General features: G+C 38.1%; 2 protein-coding genes across 5 annotated transcripts in view; one reads left to right on the forward strand and one right to left on the reverse strand.

Annotated features, from left to right (window-relative positions):
- Positions 1 to 19,065, forward strand: EFCAB10 (EF-hand calcium binding domain 10). Of its 3 annotated transcripts, none has more exons than XM_082846420.1 (5): positions 1 to 111; positions 14,494 to 14,658; positions 14,767 to 14,854; positions 17,437 to 17,480; positions 18,973 to 19,065. In XM_082846420.1, the coding sequence occupies exons 1-4, from the start codon at positions 3 to 5 to the stop codon at positions 17,471 to 17,473; spliced, it is 399 nt and encodes a 132-aa protein (XP_082702546.1). In that variant the 5' UTR covers positions 1 to 2; the 3' UTR covers positions 17,474 to 17,480; positions 18,973 to 19,065. The 3 variants fall into 3 exon arrangements, with proteins under 3 accessions (XP_082702546.1, XP_082702545.1, XP_082702544.1); XM_082846419.1 differs by lacking the exon at positions 18,973 to 19,065 and adding an exon at positions 18,804 to 18,900; XM_082846418.1 differs by lacking the exon at positions 18,973 to 19,065 and having other exon boundaries at positions 17,437 to 17,543.
- RINT1 (RAD50 interactor 1) overlaps positions 17,614 to 20,640 on the reverse strand; it is a 25,281-nt gene continuing 22,254 nt past the window's right edge. For both annotated transcript variants that reach the window (XM_082846413.1, XM_082846414.1), the window contains 4 exons: positions 20,092 to 20,306; positions 18,963 to 19,143; positions 18,771 to 18,889; positions 17,614 to 17,822 (listed from right to left, as the gene is read on the reverse strand). In XM_082846413.1, the coding sequence (XP_082702539.1) occupies positions 17,630 to 17,822; positions 18,771 to 18,889; positions 18,963 to 19,143; positions 20,092 to 20,306 (708 nt within the window). In that variant the 3' untranslated portion in view covers positions 17,614 to 17,629. The remainder of the gene's footprint in view (positions 17,823 to 18,770; positions 18,890 to 18,962; positions 19,144 to 20,091; positions 20,307 to 20,640) is intronic.

Raw genomic sequence — 20,640 nt, forward strand, 5'->3', positions numbered from 1 at the left:
CGATGGAGGCCAAGAGCAACAGGGAGCTCCAAGCCAGGAATTATTTGGAAAAACATCGGATTATGGAGTTGCTGACCTATCTCACCAGCGCCCTCCTCTTTTCCCGGCCGGGTAAGTGTCTTGCCTACCACTCGGCTTTCTGTCCCATACCGAGCAGTCCCCAGAAATTCCCGGTGTAGCCATCCCTTCCCGCCCGCGTCCCGGGGGGCCAGCTTCCTTCCCGGCTACCACTCCCAGCCCCTCCGCATACACTCTCCTGCCTCTCGGCTACTCGAGCCCTTCTGCTGCTAGTTAACGCTGTGGCCTTCAAATTAAGCAAGACTTATTGAACGGCCTCTTTGTGCCTGCCACTAGCTGAGTGTGGCGGGACTCTCGCCGGTGGAGGGCTCTCGCCGGTGGGAGAGAGGCTCCGAGGTCCGGCAGCCTGCCTCCTGGCTCCACCCCTTACTACTTTGTGATAGTGGGCAAGAGCCTGAACTTCGGTCTCCTCTTCTGGAAGATTGGGATTATAGTAATACCGATCTCATGGCAACGTGGGGAAGATTAAACAAATAATGTATAAATCATCCTTATGCCTGGTAAGCAACAGATGTTTCCAGTGTTATCCCTGCCCTCAAAGAGTTTGTAAGCTGGTAAAAAAACTGATAGGGTAAAAGGAAGGATATTCTTGAGGAGATAGATTTTCCTGACATGCTTTCTATGTCTGATTCCCTTACAAAGTTTGGATCATTTCATAATTTTTGTGTGGTCTGTAAATGTAAAAGTTATGTTAAGGTGAAAGTGACTCGATGTGCTTCTCCCCAGGGTGCAGAATTGTAATTCACTAGTCTCATATGGAGTGTCCAAAATGCCCAAATTGTCCATTTGCCTCTAGGTAAGGAAATATAAAAACCAAATATTCCAATTTTGCCAAAAGCCACCCAACTAATATGATCCTATATAAGGCGATCAGGTTCTCTCTAGTTGTTTTAAAATGATAAACCAGCAAAAACTCTGCAACAATTAAAAATAAATAGAAAATCAAAAAAACAGTACAAAGGAGTGCACTTTTTTAATGCACTGGGAAAAAGTTGCTATCAAACTAATTTTTAAAAACCTACTTTTTGAAAAGTGACTAATTACCATCTCTTGCTGGTCTCTGGTACTGTGGTGGTGAAAATAGTCTTTTGCTGTTAGATGCAGACATATATGTAAATGTGTGTGTGTCAAAACTTCAGAAATAGCAGAAGTAAAGCCAATGAATCACCAAAGTAGTAATCAGTAAAGTTTATTTTGCACACACCAAAAAGATAGTTTGAAAGCCAGGAGCACTCAAACCAAAACAAGGAATGAGGCTCAGGGGTATATTGTTAAAAAGCAGCTTATATGGTGAGAAGATAGTGACTGTTTATTCTTCACAGTAATTGGTTATATTATCATCATCTTAAATGATAGGGAATTGGTTACTTCATATCAACCTTGGGAAACAGTTTAAATTTTGCTTATTTACAGAGGCAGAAGCAAGAAATGACCCAGGTCAAGTTAGTCTTGCAAAATAAGCTAAATTAAGCTTTGCTTGTGTAACTTAACTGGTTTTGTCTGCCCAGGGAATTTTTCAAGGCTGGTTTCCATTTGGTCTTGATTTTAACAATACCCCCCTGCCCCCTCCTGCTTTTGGTCATTCTCTCCGTGGGCGGAGAGTGTGAGCAACCAGTATAGCATTATTCCTGGTTACCACTGTTGATGTAGTCAGGCTGAAGAATCGCATATACACTGTTTGCATTAGTTGAGTCCTTAGGCAGGAGAGCCGTGTGGTCACTATCTTAATTCTTTATATGGTTATTGTTGATTTTGTCCAGTTGTGTGATCCTGATGAATGCCATTTGGCATGCGAGTGGCTGGAGACAGGCATTTAAAACCCTCGAGAGTGTACAACACATTAGAAAGGTTAATATGATAACTATAAGGAAAATAATAACCAAGGATTGAAAAATGGTCCAGAGCAGAGATTCCCAGGACCCAAGATTTAACCAGTTAAATAACTCAAATGGGTTATAACCAGCAGTTTTTAAGTTTTACCTTTCTAAGTGAACCGACAATTTTTTTGGATTAATGTGCCATTAGGTTTCAGTTTTTAAAGGTTATTTACATAGGCACAACCTGGTGTGTTAGCAATCACGTATCCTCATGATTCCTCAAGACAGAATGAAGGGAGGATGTTGTATTTTAGGAGACCGCGCTGCAGGTGAGCTTCCAACTAAATGAGGTGTCTGTGTGCTGTGAGCAATCAGGTAATTTAACAAGAGGCATTTCTAGGGAAACAAAAGAAAAACAAAGGCTAATAGTTTGAGCAAATTATAAATTCAGTTTCTGAGTTTGGAGAGCAGCCATTTGAGAAAATGTGTAGATTTGAGTTTGAAGCATCTCCAGATGGTGGAATGAGGATGGCAGTGACAGTCTAATGGATTTTCCTGGCTTGCAGTTTGAATGTGTCTGGCGAGCTTCTGAGTGGCCATGTAAAAACAAGCATGCAGATTGCCCGCTCGTGAGCTGTTGTGATTTCTCTGAGGTTTATGTCAAGTTGTCCAGCTTTAACTTGTATGGCTTTGGGAAAAGGGCAGTTGAGTTTCATAGTGATTTGGAGTCAAAAGAGTGGGAGAAAATTGGAAATATTAGTTTGGAGAGTTCTAGTCAAATACTGGAAGAAACTAGAAGAATTCAGGATCCAGTCCAGTTTACACGTAGAAAACAAAACCTCAAAGAGGGTTAACAGTACTAAAATCTGATATCTACAAACCTGTATTACTAAAACATAATGTTTCTTTCTATAATCATCCCAACTGTTATAAAGGATAACCAGTAAGAGAAATTTGTTTGCAAATTAAGTCTAGTTTCAATAAACTTGATCTGATTATTTGCATAAGTGCATTAAGAACAGTGATTGTATCGACTGCTTTTTTTTCTATTTCAAATGCTTGAACCACACATTTTTATTTCAGATTGAACCAGGAAATACATGACTTTAGTTTTATTTTTTGAATTTTATTTTTTTATACAGCAGGTTATTAGTCATCAATTTTATACACATCAGTGTATACATGTCAATCCCAATCGCCCAATTCATCACACCACCACCACCACCACCCCGCCGCTTTCCCCCCTTGGTGTCCATACGTTTGTTCTCTACCTCTGTGTCTCAATTCCTGCCCTGCAAACTGGTTCATCTGTACCATTTTTCTAGGTTCCACATATATGCGTTAATATACGATATTTGTTTTTCTCTTTCTGACTTACTTCACTCTGTATGACAGACTCTCGGTCCATCCACGTCTCAACAAATGACCCAATTTCGTTCCTTTTTATGGCTGAGGAATATTCCATTGTATATATGTACCACATCTTCTTTATCCATTCGTCTGTGTCAATGGGCATTTAGGTTGCTTCCATGACCTAGCTATTGTAAATAGTGCTGCAGTGGACACTGGGGTGCATGTGTCTTTCTGAATTATGGTTTTCTCTGGGTATATGCCCAGTAGTGGGATTGCTGGATCATATGGTAATTCTATTTTTAGTTTTTTAAGGAACCTCCATACTGTTCTCCATAGTGGCTGTATCAATTTACATTCCCACCGACAGTGCAAGAGGGTTCCCTTTTCTCCACCCTCTCTCCAGCATTTGTTGCTTGTAGATTTTCTGATGATACCCATTTTAATTGGTGTGAGGTGATACCTCCTTGTACTTTTGATTTACATTTCTCTAATAATTAGTGATGTTGAGCAGCTTTTCATGTGCTTCTTGGCTATTTGTATGTCTTCTTTGGAGAAATCTCTATTTAGGTCTCCTGCCCATTTTTGGATTGGGTTGTTTGTTTTTCTAATATTGAGCTGCATGAGCTGTTTATATATTTTGGAGATTAATCCTTTGTCCATTGATTTGTTTGCAAATATTTTCTCCCATTCTGAGGGTTGTCTTTTCGTCTTGTTTATAGTTTCCTTTGCTGTGCAAAAGCTTTTACGTTTCATTAGGTCCCATTTGTTTATTTTTGTTTTTATTTCCATTACTCTAGGAGGTGGGTCATGCAGGCTTCCCTGGTGGCGCAGTGGTCGAGAGTCCGCCTGCCGATGCAGGGGACACGGGTTTGTGCCCCGGTCCGGGAAGATCCCACGTGCCGCGGAGCGGCTGGGCCCGTGAGCCATGGCCGCTGAGCCTGCGCGTCCGGAGCCTGTGCTCCGCAACGGGAGAGGCCACAACAGTGAGAGGCCCGCGTACCACCAAAAAATTTTAAAAAAGATTTTGCTGTGGTTTATGTCAAAGGGTGTTCTTCCTATGTTTTCCTCTAAGAGTTTAATGGTGTCTGGCCTTACATTTAGGTCTTTAATCCATTTTGAGTTTATTTTTGTGTCTGGTGTTAGGGAGTGTTCTAATTTCATTCTTTCACATGTAGCTGTCCAGTTTTCCCAGCACCACTTATTGAAGAGACTGTCGTTTCTCCATTGTATATCCTTGCTTCCTTTGTGATAGGTTAGTTGACCATAGGTGCATGGGTTTATCTCTGGGCTTTCTATCTTGTTCCACTGATCTATGTTTCTGTTTTTGTGCCAGTACCATATTGTCTTGATTACTATAGCTTTGTAGTATAGTCTGAAGTCAGGGAGTCTGATTCCTCCAGCTGCATTGTTTTCCCTCAAGACTGCTTTGGCTATTCGGGGTCTTTTGTGTCTCCATACAAATTTTAAGATTTTTTTGCTCTAGTTCCGTAAAAAAATGCCATTGGTAACTTGATAGGGATTGCATTGAATCTGTAGATTGCTTTGGGTAGTAGAGTCATTTTCACAATATTGATTCTTCCAATCCAAGAACATGGTATGATCTTTAATTTCTTTCATCAGTGTCTTATAATTTTCTGCATACAGGTCTTTTGTCTCCCTAGGTAGGTTTATTCCTAGGTATTTTATTCTTTTTGTTGCAGTGGTAAATGGGAGTGTTTCCTTAGTTTCTCTTTCAGATTTTTCATCATTAGTATATAGGAATGCAAGAGAATTCTGTGCATTAATTTTGTATCCTGCAACTTTACCAAATTCATTGATTAGTTCTAGTAGTTTCCTGGTGGCATCTTTACGATTCTCTGTGTATAGTATCATGTTATCTGCAAACAGTGACAGTTTTACTTCTTCTTTTCCAATTTGTATTCCTTTTCTTTCTTTTTCTTCTCTGATTGCTGTGGCTAGGACTTCCAAAACTATGTTGAATAATAGTGGCGAGAGTGGACATTCTTGTCTTGTTCCTGATCTTGGAGGAGATGCTTTCAGGTTTTCACCATTGAGAATGATGTTTGCTGTGGGTTTGTCATATATGGCCTTTATTATGTTGAGGTAGATTCCCTCTGTGCCCACTTTCTGGAGAGTTTTTATCATAAATAGGTGTTGAATTTTGTCAGAAGCTTTTTCTGCATCTATTGAGATGATCATATGGTTTTTATTCTTCAGTTTGTTAATATGGTGTATCACATTGATTGATTTGCGTATATTGAAGAATCCTTGCATCCCTGGGATAAATTCCACTTGACTATGGTGTATGATCTTTTTAATGTGTTGTTGGATTCTGTTTGCTAGTATTTTGTTGAGGATTTTTGCATCTATATTCATCAGTGATATTGGTCTGTAATTTTCTTTTGTAGTATCTTTGTCTGGTTTTGGTATCAGGGTAATGGTGGCCTCATAGAATGAGTTTGGGAGTGTTCCCTCCTCCGCAATTTTTTGGAAGATTTTGAGAAGGATGGGTGTTAGCTCTTCTCGAAATGTTTGATAGAATTCACCTGTGAAGCCATCTGGTCCTGGGATTTTGTTTGTTGGAAGATTTTTAATCACAGTGTCAATTTCATTACTTGTGATTGGTCTGTTCATATTTTCTATTTCTTCCTGGTTCAGTCTTGGAAGGTTATACCTTTCTAAGAATTTGTCCATTTCTTCCAGGTTGTCCATTTTATTGGCATAGAGTTGCTTGTAGTAGTCTCTTAGGATGCTTTGTATCTCTGCGGTGTCTGTTGTAACTTCTCCTTTTTCATTTCTAATTTTATTGATTTGAGTCCTCTCCCTGTTTTTCTTGATGAGTCTGGCTAACGGTTTATAAATTTTGTTTATCTTCTCAAAGGACCAGCTTTTAGTTTTATTGATCTTTGCTATTGTTTTCTTTGTTTTTATTTCATGTATTTCTGCTCTGATCTTTATGATTTCTTTCTTTCTGCTAACTTTGGGTTTTGTTTGTTCTTCTTTTTCTAGTTCCTTTAGCTGTAAGGTTAGATTGTTTATTTGAGATTTTTCTTGTTTCTTCAGGTGGTAGGCTTCTATAACTATAAACTTCTCTCTTAGAACTGCTTTTGTTGCATCCCATACGTTTTGGATCGTCGTGTTTTCATTGTCATTTGTGTCTAGGTATTTTTTGATTTCCTCTTTGATTTCTTCAGTGGTCTCTTGGTTATTTAGTAACATATTGTTTAGCCTCTGTGTGTTTGTGTTTTTTATGTTTTTTCCCCTGTAATTCATTTCTAATCTCATGGCGTTGTGGTCAGAAGAGATACTTGATATGATTTCAGTTTTCTTAAATTTACTGAGGCTTGATTTGTGACCCATGATGTGATCTATCCTGGAGAACATTCCATGCGCACTTGAGAAGAAAATGTAATCTGCTGTTTTGGGATGGAATGTCCTATAAATATCAATTAAATCTATCTGGTCTACTGTGTCATTTAAAGCTTCTGTTTCCTTATTTATGTTCAGTTTGAATGATCTGTCCATTGGTGTAAGTGAGGTGTTAAAGTCCCCCACTATTACGGTGTTACTGTCGATTTCCTCTTTTAGAGCTGTTAGCAGTTGCCTTATGTATTGAGGTGCTCCTATGTTGGGTGCATATATATTTATAATTGTTATCTCTTCTTCCTGGACTGATCCCTTGACCATTATGTAGCGTCCTTCCTTGTCTCTTGTAACATTCTTTATTTTAAAGTCTATTTAATCTGATATGAGTATTGCTACTCCAGCTTTCTTTTGATTTCCATTTGCACGGAATATCATTTTCCATCCCCTCACTTTCAGTCTGTATGTGTCCCTAGGTCTGAAGTGAATCTCTTGTAGACAGCATATATATGGGTCTTGTTTTTGTATCCATTCAGCGAGCCTGTGTCTTTTGGTTGGAGCATTTAATCCATTCATGTTTAAGGTAATTATTGATATGTATGTTGCTATGGCCATTTTCTTAATTGTTTTGGGTTTGTTTTTGTAGGTCCTTTTCTTCTCTTGTGTTTCCCACTTAGAGAAATTCCTTTAGCATTTGTTGTAGAGATGGTTTTGGTTTGGTGGTGGTGAATTCTCTTAGCTTTTGCTTGTCTGTAAAGCTTTTGACTTCTCCATCGAATCTGAATGAGATCCTTGCCGGTAGAGTAATCTTGGTTGTAGGTTCTTCCCTTTCATCACTGTAAGTATATCATGCCACTCCCTTATGGCATGTAGAGTTTCTGCTGAGAAATCAGCTGTTAACCTTATGGGAGTTCCCTTGTATGTTATTTGTCGTTTTTCCCTTGCTGCTTTCAATAATTTTTCTTTGTCTTTAATTTTTGCCAATTTGATTACTATGTGTCTTGGTGTGTTTCTGCTGGGTTTATCCTGTATGCAACTCTCTGTGCTTCCTGGACTTGGGTGGCTATTTCCTTTCCCATATTATATTGTTTATTTGAGATTTTTCTTGTTTCTTGAGGTAGGCTTGTATAGCTATAAACTTCCCTCTTAGAACTGCTTTTGCTGCATCCCATACATTTTGGATCGTCGTGTTTTCATTGTCATTTGTCTTAGGTATTTTTTGATTTCCTCAAAAAATACCTTCCTATGTTAGGGAAGTTTTCGACTCTAATCTCTTCAAGTATTTTCTCAGGTCCTTTCTCTCTCTCTTCTCCTTCTGGGACCCGTATAATGCAAATGTTGTTGTGTTTAATGTTGTCTCAGAGGTCTCTTAGGCTGTCTTCATGTCTTTTCATTCTTTTCTCTTTTTTCTGTTCCGCAGCAGTGAATTCCACCATTCTGTCTTCCAGGTCACTTATCTGTTCTTCTGCCTCAGTTATTCTGCTGTTGATTCCTTGTAGTGTAGTTTTCATTTCAGTTATTGTATTGTTCATCTCTGTTTGTTTGTTTTTTAATTCTTCTAGGTCTTTGTTAAACATTTCTGCGTCTTCTTGATCTTTGCCTCCATTCTTTTTCCGAGGTCCTGGATCATCTTCACTATCATTAATCTGAATTCTTTTCCTGGAAAGTTGCCTATCTCCACTTCATTTAGTTGTTTTTCTGGGGTTTTATCTTGTTCCTTCATCTGGTACATAGCCCTCTGCCTTTTCGTCTTGTCTATCTTTCTGTGAATGTGGTTTTTGTTTCACGGGCTGCAGGATTGTCATTCTTCTTACTTCTGCTGTCTGCCCTCTGGTAGATGAGGTTATCTAAGAGGCTTGTATGGACTCTTTTAAATCTGCTTTGCTGGCGCTTTTCATAAGGAATCTCAGATTAGACTTTTAAAGTCTCTTTAGGCTAAGAAGCCAAACCAAGAACTTGTCCATTGTTTCCATTGTGCAAATATATATATTGTCATGAAAAGTAAGAATATTTAGTAAGAGTTTCAAAATTCTGGAGGAATCAGGTAGGGAGAAAAAGATAAATGTTTCAACCTTTGTTGCAAATATATACTTCACCAAATTGCAATAAGTTATAGATAGCTTAAAAGAGAGGAGAAAAGAGGCCTCTTTAAATCTGGAAAACAAAACATTAAAGAACCAGCAATGTTTTAAATTAAACCATAAAAATTAAAATCATCATCAGTTCATTCAGTCTTACATAATTAATTCTTATTTTGGTTGATCTTGGTAGGCAGCATTTTTTTTTTTTTTTTGCGGTACACGGGCCTCTCACCGCTATGGCCTCTCCCATTGCGGAGCAGGCATAGCCGCGCCACGGCACGTGGGATCCTCCCAGACCAGGGCACAAACCTGTGTCCACTGCATCGGCAGGCGGACTCTAAACCACTGCGCCACCAGGGAAGCCTGGTAGGCAGCTTTATGAATCAGTTTTCCACTAGAGTTCTAGAAATTCTTACCCAGTTCAATAATATGATTTTATAATTATCAGAAACCTTTACTTTTCAGAGTCTTTTCCATGAATCTTCTTGAAGGTGAAGCACTTTTTAGGAACATTTTTGCGAAAGCATAACAGTAAAACAATAACTGTCTGTGAGTGGCAAAGGACCTAAAAATAGTCATGGTTAAAGATCTGGTAAGGGCTTCCCTGGTGGCACAGTGGTTGAGAGTCCGCCTGCCGATGCAGGGGACACGGGTTCGTGCCCCGGTCCGGGAAGATCCCACATGCCGCAGAGTGGCTGGGCCCGTGAGCCATGGCCGCTGAGCCTGTGCATCCGGAGTCTGTGCTCCGCAATGGGAGAGGCCACAACAGTGAGAGGCCCGCGTATCGCAAAAAAAAAAAAAAAAAAGATCTGGTAAGTGTTCACATACACACACCAAAAATGATGCAATTGACAAGGAAATTTGGTTATTTTTATGATATATAATGTTTTAAGATAATAGCTGGAATTATGACTGATAACATTATGCCAGGATATAGATTTTTAAGAATTTCATATAATTTCTGAATTACTTATTTTAATGATATATATCCCTTATAAATATCACCTAAGAAGGTTAAATATTGCTTTTTATTTGACAGTGTTTCCCATGCAGTCTAATATATCAAATAAGCCTAAGTAAATTAATATTTCTCTTTTAGCTTCATTCAGAATTTGATTTGGGAAGTTTGTTTAAAATGTCAAAACACTGAAAATATGTGATCAAAAAGAATCACAGGTCACTGTGAAACAGTACTCAGTTATCCATTCAACCAAAGTGACAAAAGATTTCAAAGGCAAATACAGAAAGTTTTATAGTTGTAAAAAACCAAACAAACAAAAATTAGGTCTTTTAATTCGATGAGTCAGGTTTTTTTTTCTACATAGTCAAAGACCTGATAATGACAACGTGAAGCACAGTAAATTATTTTCATAAGACGTACATTTTTTTAAATTTTTGGCTGCATTGGGTCTTCATTGCTGCTTACAGGCTTTCTCTAGTTGCGGCGAGCGGGGGCTACTCTGCATTGTGGCGCATGGGCTTCTCATCGCAGTGGCTTCTCTTGTTGCGGAGCACAGGCTCTAGGCCTGCGGGCTTCAGTAGTTGCGGCATACGGGCTCAGTAGTTGTGGCTCGCGGGCTCTAGAGCACAGGCTCAGTAGTTGTGGTGCACGGGCTTAGTTGCTCCGCCGCACGTGGTATCTTCCCAGACCAGGGCTCAAACCCATGTCCCCTGCATTGGCAGGCGGATTCTTAACAACTGCGCCACCAGGAAAGCCCAGGACGTACATTTTTGTTTCCTAGGCAGCTTACATTAAAGGTAAAGAAAAACCTTTGTTCACCATTTCTTTTTTTTAAAGATTTTATTATTTATTTATTTATTTTTGTCTGCGACGGGTCTTTGTTGTGGCACGTGGGATCTTCATCGTGGCACGTGGGCTTCTCTCTAGTTGTGGCACGTGGGTTTTTTCTCTCTAGTTGTGGCACGCAGGCTCCAGAGCCTGTGAAATTGTGAAGAAGGAAAAGAAATTCATTTGAGTTTTGCTGATGTGGTTCAGACTGCAAATGTTACAGCCACAGTGCATAAGTGCTTAGTTAAGATGGAAAAGGCATTAAATTTGTACAGTAAGGTATTTTGAGACCATATTCATATAACTTTTATTATGGTAAATCATTATAATTGATTTTATTATTAGTTGTTAATTTCTTACTATGCCTAATTTATAAATTAAACTTTATCATGTGGTTTCAGGCATTACAGAGGGTATTGGAATGTATTCTCCATGGATGAGGGGGAGCTACTGTATATCCATTTCTTTTTTTTTTAAGTAGCTTTTCTTTTATTTACTTATTTTTTAAAAGGTTTTTTGTTTGTTTGTTTTTGTTTGGCTGTGTTGGGTCTTTGTTGCAGCACGCTGGCTTTCTCTAGTTGCGGTGAACAGGGGCTACTGTTGGCTGCGGTGCACGGGCTTCTCATTGCGGTGGCTTCTCTTGTTGCAGAGCACAGGCTCTAGGCATGCGGGCTTCAGTAGCTGTGGCAGGCGGGCTCGGTAGTTGTGGCTCATGGGCTCTATAGCATGGGCTCTAGAGCGCAGGCTCAGTAGCTGTGGCTTACGGGCTTAGTTGCTCATGGCATGCCTTGGAATTGTAAGGGAGTTATGGAAAATAAGACTACACAGCGTGGTTGGGCTATTAGTGTTGTGAGAAAACGTCCACAATCCCACATCCTTGATCCCTAAATTCTAGAAGCTCTGAAACCCAACAGATTTTCATAACTCATTTAACAGCCAAATTTGACATAATCTGAAGTCATTTGGTAGGAAAATCTGGCCTTTTCTAGGGTATATTGGGAAATATAGCCCCTGGCTGGGCAGCCCTTCCCAGTGGTAATTCTATGCTGTGGAAGGAGGGAGTATTTATTTTTAGGGGATGACTTTACAGAAATCAGAAGTTTTTTTAAGGAGGCAGTTGTAGTCACCCAGGTGAGAACTACTGCTGTGGCAGTGGTGGGGATCAGATGACTTTGAGAGCTACTGAGGAGAAAGGCTCTGGAGAGATTGTCATGACTGACTAGGTTTGGGTGTCGCAGGTGCTTCCCATGTTTGAGTTAGTTGAGTGTGGTAGAATCTTGGAGCTGTGGAAGCACACTGACTGGATTCATACTGGCTGTGTGGCCTTGAGCAAGTGACTGTTGTGAGGAGAAAATCAAGTAAGCCAAAGAAAATGTTTATCATAGTACGAGGCACATAGTAAAGGCTCAATAAATACTAGCTATTAGTATTACAACTTAGAACTTGAAGTTTGTCTGCCTTGAAGAACTGATGGTCATTATCAGCTGACATTTATGTAACTTCAGTGGTTAGTGCCATTTGGCTCTTCCCTTCATGTTTAAAAAAATTTATATCTTTATATACTTACGTTGTAAGCATTTTCAAAACATTTTTAGAAGCAGGTGGAGTATAAATTATAGATTCCAAATATAGACATAGCACCTCATGTAGTCTGAAGGATATACAGCAACAAATCTTCATCAAAGTAACATACCAAGTTCCATTAGCATTATTTACATATTCTAGCCTTAAAAAGAAATGTAGTGAGTTGAAATCAAACTTGGACATTTTTCTTCTTCTAATTTTGTTATACAGTTCAGAAAGAAATGACAGAAGACTACATACATGATGTGATTGCCTCAGTAACCTATTTGCTGCTATAATGTATTAAAAGTTGCACAAAAAGGCACTGTATTAGATTAAAAGTCTGCCTACTTCTAGTTTCAACACATAAATTCCAAGGAGTGAAATACACGGAGGAGAAACCTATATGACTAAGAGAGACTTAAAAACATAACCTATCACAATGTGTGGACTCTGTTTGATTACTGATTTTTAAAGAGTGTTTACAATTTATGACATTTGTGAGACAACTGGAAATTTGAATAATACCTGGCTATTTGAGAATATTAAGAATTTTGTTAGATGTGTAAATTGTATCATGATAACAGTATTGGAAGACTGAATAACCACATGCAGAAAAAGAAAACTGGACCCCTGTCTAACACCATTCACAAAAATTAACTCGAAATGGATTAAAGACTTAAACATAAGACCTGCTACTGTGAAATTCCTAGAAGAAAACACAGGGAAGAAGCTCCTTGACATTGGTCTTGTCAGTGATTTTTGGATATGACCCCAAAAGCACAAACAACAAAAGCAAATATCAACAAGTGAGACTAAATTAAACTTAAAAACTTCTGCACAGCAAAAGAAACAATCAGCAAAATGAAAAGGCAGTCTATGGAATGGTGAAGAAATATTTGCAAATCATATATATGATAAAGGGCTAATATCCAAAATAAATGAAGAACCCATATAACTCAATGACAAAAAACCAATTTGATTAAAAATGGGCAGAGGAACTAAATAGATATTTTTCCTAAGAAGACATCCAAATGGCAACACGTACATGAAAAGATGCTCTATATCACAAATCATCAGGGGAATGAAAATTAAAACCACAATGGGATATCAAGTTACACCTGTTAGAACAGCTGTCATGGGTGGACCTTGAGGACATTGTGATAAGTGAAATAAGTCAAAGAGAGAAAGACAAATACTGTGTGATATCACTTACATGTGGAATCTAAAAAAGCCAAACTCCTAAAAACAGAGTAGAATGGTGGTTACCAGAGGCTGGGGGATGCGGGATAGGAGAGATGTTGTTTAAGGGTACAAACTTGCAACTAGTAGATAACTAAGTCCTGGAGATCTAATGCACAGCATAGTGATTACAGAGAACAATGCTGTATTGTAAACATCAAACTTGCTAAGAGACTAGATCTTAATTATTCCCACTGCAAAAAAGCCATGATCATTATGTCATGTGATGGAACTATTAGCTAGCACTGCAGTGGCAATCGTACTGCAGTATAAAGGTACCAAACCAACACATTGCACACCTTAAACTTACACAATTTTATGTCAGTTATAGCTCAACAAAAAAGAGAAAAGGTGGTCCTTATCTTTTAGAGATGCACACTGAAACATTCAGTAATGAAATGTGATTGCTGTGATTTACTTCAGAATAATACAGGAAGAGGGGACCTAGGTGGGATCATGGTGAAATAAGACCAGCCACAAAACTGAACAGTTGAAGTTGGTGATGAGTTCATTATACTTTTCTGTCTACTTTTATTATATGTATGGAATTCTCAGTGACAGTTTTTAAAAGCTTTTAAAATACACACACACACACACACAATCCTACTAAATCCTAGGATTGAAGTACAGTGATGGAGCAGTGGAACATTCATCATCTAAGCCATACCATTTTTACTTCTTTTGGCTTCTTTTATTACCATAACTAACCTGCATTATTTCTGAAAAGTGGATTGATCTTGATTTTTCATTTTTCACATTGTTTAGATGAAAGCCTGTTTATCCAAAATACTGCCCTTATGTTAGGAATGAACATTTATGCTTCCTAATTGGAGGACTATATTAATCTAAATGGTTGTTTTTTAAAATCTATTTTTTCCTTCTTTTAGCTGGCCTTTTCTCCTGCATCATGTTTTCCATTTTGAGGGTTTTCAGCTTTGTCCATAAATTAAGAGTCACCTGAGGAGCTTTTTTGAAAAATGCGTAGATCCAATCTCTGGACATTTTTATTCAGTCATCCAGAGTAGAGCACTTTTGTATATAATTATTTAATTGTTTATTGTCTTGCCTTTCCTGTAAGCAAGGCCTATATTCCCAGTGCCTTGTACAGTACTTCAAATATAGGTGTTTAATAATTGTTACATGACTGTTTCCATTTGTGACATATTTTAATTTCATATCAGAAAGAATTGGAACTATTCTTTTACAGAAAAACCAAGAGAGTATTTAATATCTATATTGGAACAGCTGAGAACTGCCAAAGTATCAGGCATGGCTTTCCCTTTCTTTATGGATAACTCTAACATTACAGCCATGTTTCAGATGCTGGACTCCTCGAATAAAGGATCCATATCATTTATACAATATAAAGAAGGTCAGTATCTTCTACAAATTGAGGTAATAATTTGTGGTCATTCCGTAAATTTCCCTAGCTGAAACTAATGCTCACTTTTTAAATTTTCCTTTCTTCTTATCCTCATAGCCCTAAAAACACTGGGTCTGTGTACTGCAGATGAAGTTTTAAAAGATGATGGACATGGAATAACTTGTGAAAAATTCATGCTTGAAGTGTAAGTTTATTTTTAAGTGACTAATATTTAAATAACGTGGCATGATTTTGAAGTACAATTAATACATTTTAAAACAAAGGTTCCTACCTTCTGATAGAAACATTTCATTCCCCTGAAACTTTCAGCTGACTAGAAAGTGAGGACAGGCAGGGCTGACAGTACTCTCTAAGCCTGGGGGGAGGGGAGGGAGAGGATGCTGCGGTTAGGAGGATCCAGAGGCAGCTTCCTTCTTTTCTCTATGGGAAACCCCAGCAATTCTCAAAGAATGAGGTAGAGAAGCGCCGATCTGCTAGAAAAACTAACAGAAAAGCTTTAAGCTCAATATACTAGTTGGAAAATCCCTGTATATAGAGTAATAAAATTTCTCTCAAAATACTTCCTAAAAATGATTTCGTAAATGTTTATCAATAGTATAGGCTGCATGCCAGCCTGACAATTTCGGGTTTGAGGTATTACAGCATGAAAAGTACTAACTAAATGCTAAGTCAGAAAAGAAAAAAAACAGCCGAGGGAATAAAACTTGATAGTTCTGGAAGCCTCTAGCTAATCTAGTTCAGTTTGTTTAAAAGTTTTATTTAACATAATCCAAGGCCAAGGAGAAGTTAGAAGAAAAAAGTTTAAGATTCTCATCTCATCATTAGTTACATAAATATTCAACAAAAAATGTTTAATTATATTACCTACCCCAGAGAATGATGGTAGCACAGTGCTGTAGCTGAAATGTTTCATCCACAAAGCAAAGGTTGCCCACTGTCACATGGAATGGAACTAGGAAGTGTTCTGAATGGAAAGACATTTGTAGAAAATGAGAGCAATCCTATTTCAGTCACTATCTCATAACATGTTTTCTTACGGGAAATATAGTGAATTTCCAAAATAGATACAGGAACTTCAATTATAAACATTTTATTTTATTTTTTAACATCTTTACTGGAGTATAATTGGTTTACAATGGTGTGTTAGTTTCTGCTGTATAACAAAGTGAATCAGCTATACATATACATATATCCCCATATCTCCTCCCTCTTGCATCTCCCTCCCACCCCTCTAGGTGGTCACAAAGCACCAAGCTGATCTCCCTGTGCTATGCAGCTGCTTCCTACTAGCTATCTATTTTACATTTGGTCGTGTATATATGTCCATGCCACTCTCTCACTTTGTCCCAGTTTACCCTTCCCCCTCCCTGTGTCCTCAAGTCCAATCTCTACGTCTGAGTCTTTATTTCCGTCCTGTCCCTAGGTTCTTCAGAACCTTTTTTTTTTTTCTTTAGATTCCATATATGTGTGTTAGCATACGGTATTTGTTTTTCCCTTTCTGACTTACTTCACTGTGTGACAGACGCTAGGTCCGTCCACCTGACTACAAATAATTCAATTTCGTTTCTTTTTATGGCTGAGTAATATTCCATTGTGTATATGTGCCACATCTTCTTTATCCATTCATCTATCGATGGACACTTAGATTGCTTCCATGTCCTGCCTATTGTAAATAGAGCTGCAATGAACATTGTGGTACATTACTCTTTTTGAATTATGGTTTTCTCAGGGTATATGCCCAGTAGTGGGATTGCTGGGTCATACGGTAGTTCTATTTTTGGTTTTTTAAGGAACCTCCATACTGTTCTTCATAGTGGCTGTATCAATTTACCTTCCCACCAACAGCGCAAGAGGGTTCCCTTTTCTTCACACCCTCTCCAGCATTTATTGTTTGTAGATTTTTTGATGATGGCCATTCTGACCAGTGTGAGGTGATACCTCATTGTAGTTTTTTTTTTTTTTTTTAATTTTTTTTTGTGGTATGCGGGCCTCTCACTGTTGTGGGCTCTCCCGTTGCGGAGCACAGGCTCCAGACGCACAGGCTCAGCAGCCATGGCTAACGGACCCAGCCACTCCATGGCATGTGGGATCTTCCCGGACTGGGGCATGAACCTGTGTCCCCTGCATCGGCAGGTGGACTCTCAACCACTGCGCCACCAGGGAAGCCCCTCATTGTAGTTTTGATTTGCATTTCTCTAATGATTAGTGATGCTGAGCATCCTTTCATGTGTTTGTTGGCAATCTGTATGTCTTCTTTGGAGAAATGTCTATTTAGGTCTTCTGCCCATTTTTGGATTGGGTTGTTTGCTTTTTTTGATATTGAGCTGCATGAGCTGCTTGTATACTTTGAAGATTAATCCTTTGTCAGTTGCTTCGTTTGCAAATATTTTCTCCCATTCTGAGGGTTGTCTTTTTGCCTTGTTTATGGTTTCCTTTGCTGTGTAAAAGCTTTTAAGTTTCATTAGGTCCCATTTGTTTATTTTTGTTTTTATTTCCCTTTCTCTAGGAGGTGGGTCAAAAAGGATCTTGCTGTGATTTATGTCATAGAGTTAAACATACATTTTAAAGTGATTTTTAAAAGTTTATTTGTTATGTTAGATCATCTACAACAGTCTCCCTGAATTGGCAAAGAAAATTAAAAGTTGATTATAATTTATTATCTCTGCTCTTGTATTTTATTCAACAGATATATTCATCATTTATATTTGTAAATGGAGTTACTCTGAGTTTTCATGGCTTCTGAGCTTTTTGTTTTTGTTTTCTTAGGAACAAGAAGACTCAGGAAATATGGTCAGCATTTTAATAACACTGTGAGTCCAAGATAATAAATGATTCTACATAGTTTTTAGTTGTTCAGTTTCATTAATTCAGAACTTCATCATATAACTTGAAATCCAACTGGCTCTGGCTTTTTCTTTATTTAAAAAAAACAAAAAACCCCAAAAGGAAAAAAGACACTTTATTTTCCAGTGTTAGGCCAGTTTGTCCTCAAATTAAGTAGAATCTCAACATCTTGTTGAGCCAGTTTATAAATTCCGACTTCATTTAATGCCGCTGTGGCAGGAGGTTGCCCTGAAGTTGACTGCAGGACATCTCTCAGAAGTAGGGCACAACCAGTGTTCAAATTCAAAACAATACAGGCTTCTTTTACACTGTTTGAAAAAAAAAAAAAAAAAGCTGCAGGTAAATGAGATCTCCATTATCTATATCATCCCATATTACCCTGTAACAATTTCATTTTGAAAAACTAAACAACTACCCTGCACTGCTAGATCATATCATTTATAGTTTATAAAAACTATTTATAGATTAGCTATTTGGCTCTTTTAATGTGTTTTGACTGTATAAGTACAGAGTTTATATTTCATTAGATTACTATAAGGTAATAGGATCATTGATTTCAGTATGTATCCATTATTTCCCAAAATGTGATACTTGATAGTAAATGTATTAAATGTAGCTGAGACTTTAGGTACATTAGGATACAGGAAAAGAGAAAATTAAGGGACAAAATAAAAGCAGAAAGGTAGAATACTAAAAAAAAGCAGAAATAGATACCTTACTGAAATGAGCAAAAAAACTTTCATTTTATCTGTTTAAAAGGAATACTTTATAATCTCAAAAACCTAAATAATTTAAATTTTACATCAACAATTTCTAAAAATACTTGTAAGAATTCTCTTACATCCATTTATAATTATACTTAGAACCAAAATTAATATCAAATGTTTAAGAAAACAAATTTTCTTCAGGCCTGGCCTGTTATTCAGTACTAAATATATTTCAGATTTCTTCTATTTATTGAATGTGGCAGAACTGCATCTGCTTTCATTTTCTATTTATTTCCCAGTAATAAGCACATAGGAGCATTACACCAAATATTAGAAAACAAAGCCCAACATATCATTTGTATCCAGTTCTGGTCAAGTTTTTGGGGTCATGGGTCACATCTTGTATTACTGGTACATAATGAATACTTTAAACTGTTAACTGATGCAATATATATTTAACATCACTGGAACCCTAAAGCTGTTAAAAAATGAATCAACTTCCTCTAACAATTTGATACATCAAAATTAATTGTTAAATATTGCACTTACTGTTTAAAATAATTTTCTGGCCTCTTGCAATAGTGGGAAAACAAAGGGAAAAGATTCCGAGTCATATCGAAGTGCAGCTGAGCTGCTCCTCCTTCATTGAAGTGATTGGCAAGAATTATCTGAAAAAAAGGACAATTCATATAGCAGTTGCCTCTATCATCACAGCCCAACATACAGTCTACTCTTACTTACTTCTTGGTAGATGTATATGTCAAGCTTCTCTACAAGCATTTGCCAGAAGATTTTAAATAAGGAGAAGCAGAGCTGCTGCTCCAGTTGCAGTAAACGGTCTCGTAAAGTAAGCAGTAAGGGGCAAGCCGAACTGGACAGGGACATCACTGCCTGCTCTGACTGCGATGGCAAGGACAACCACCTGGAAAAAAACAGAAACAGCACTGCCTGAAGCACGTTAATTTTTATTATGAACTTTTTCATCTCTCTGTATTTTTAAAGATTTAACAAATCATTTTAAATGTGGGGAAGTGCACTGTCCTGGGGCATTTTGGGTAAGAAAAAATGTACAGCCCAACATTAAAAGCTCTTTCAGAAAATAAATTGTACTTACGTTTGTTTGCTTATTTATTTAATTTTATTTTTTGGCCGCGCCACACAGCTTGTGGGATCTTAGTTCCCTGACCAGGGACTGAACCCAGGCCCTGGCAGTGAAAGTACTTAGTCCTAACCACTGGACCGCCAGGGAATTCCCTGTACCTATGTTTATATTGTAGTTCTCAATGAAATACTCTTTACTTAATGAGGATGATAAGTTTTTTAAATCACCAGTTTTAATATGACTTACTGATATAAGAGTTAAAATGTAAAATGCATTTACATTTAAGACATCAGCTAATTTTACACTCTAATTTTCAGCAAAACAACAGGGACTAATAACACTTCCAAACTGATAACAAGTCCTCTGTGTGACAGGACTGCTAGGACAGACATTGCCTGCACTCAAGAAGCTCACTGTCTGGGAGGTAACAGATGTCACAGGAATCATGAGAGTGGACTAAACTATAGCACAGGCATGCACAGGTACTACAGCAGCACCTTGCTTTGTCAATGGGTGACAGGCTAGGCATTCGGCCCCATGCCAGACACCAGCTCGCTGGACTTACAGACACATCTGAAGGTTAAGTTATGATCAGTTTATTCTGATTAAGAATGTCTGAATATATTTTAGAAACAGTTAAAAGTCTGGAGTGCAAAAGGCCAAGCTCTGTACTATCTAGACACTTTGGAAATCTGACTGCATGTCACCTTTTAACTTCTATCAAACTGGAGTTGAGAGTTGACTTATAAGAAAGTACAGAGGACTTACCTTTCTTTTTTATACAATTTTGCAGCATCTTTAACTTCTCTAAAAACATGGTCTACTTGCCGGGTCAGCATGTCATGCTTTAAACGCTCTAACAGGTTAATCATGTCATCAAAGACAGAGCTCTCCATAGAGGCCAGTTGCCCCAGTTGCAATTTACTGAGACTGTTATTCTCTGCAAAGACTTCCAATGCTGCCTGTTGAAGTTGTAGAAAGAACTGAAAGCAAAAATATGTTAACATGTTTAAGATACCTTTTTTTTTAACAGCTTGAGATGTAACTCATGTACCGTACAATTCACCCATTTAAAGTATACAGTTTGGGGACTTCCCTGGTGGAGCAGTGGATGAGAATCCACCTGCCAACACAGGGGACACAGGTTCGAGCCCTGGTCAAGGAAGATCCCACAGTACCGCGCAACAGTGAAGCCCGTGCGCCACAACTACTGAGCCTGAGCTCTAGAGCCCATGAGCCACAACTACTGAGCCCACGTGCCACAACTACTGAAGCTGGCGTGCCTAGAGCTCATGCTCTGCAACAACAGAAGCAACC

The sequence above is a fragment of the Leucopleurus acutus genome (assembly GCF_964270905.1).
Source record: "Leucopleurus acutus genome assembly, chromosome: 9".
Lineage (NCBI taxonomy): Eukaryota > Metazoa > Chordata > Mammalia > Artiodactyla > Delphinidae > Leucopleurus > Leucopleurus acutus.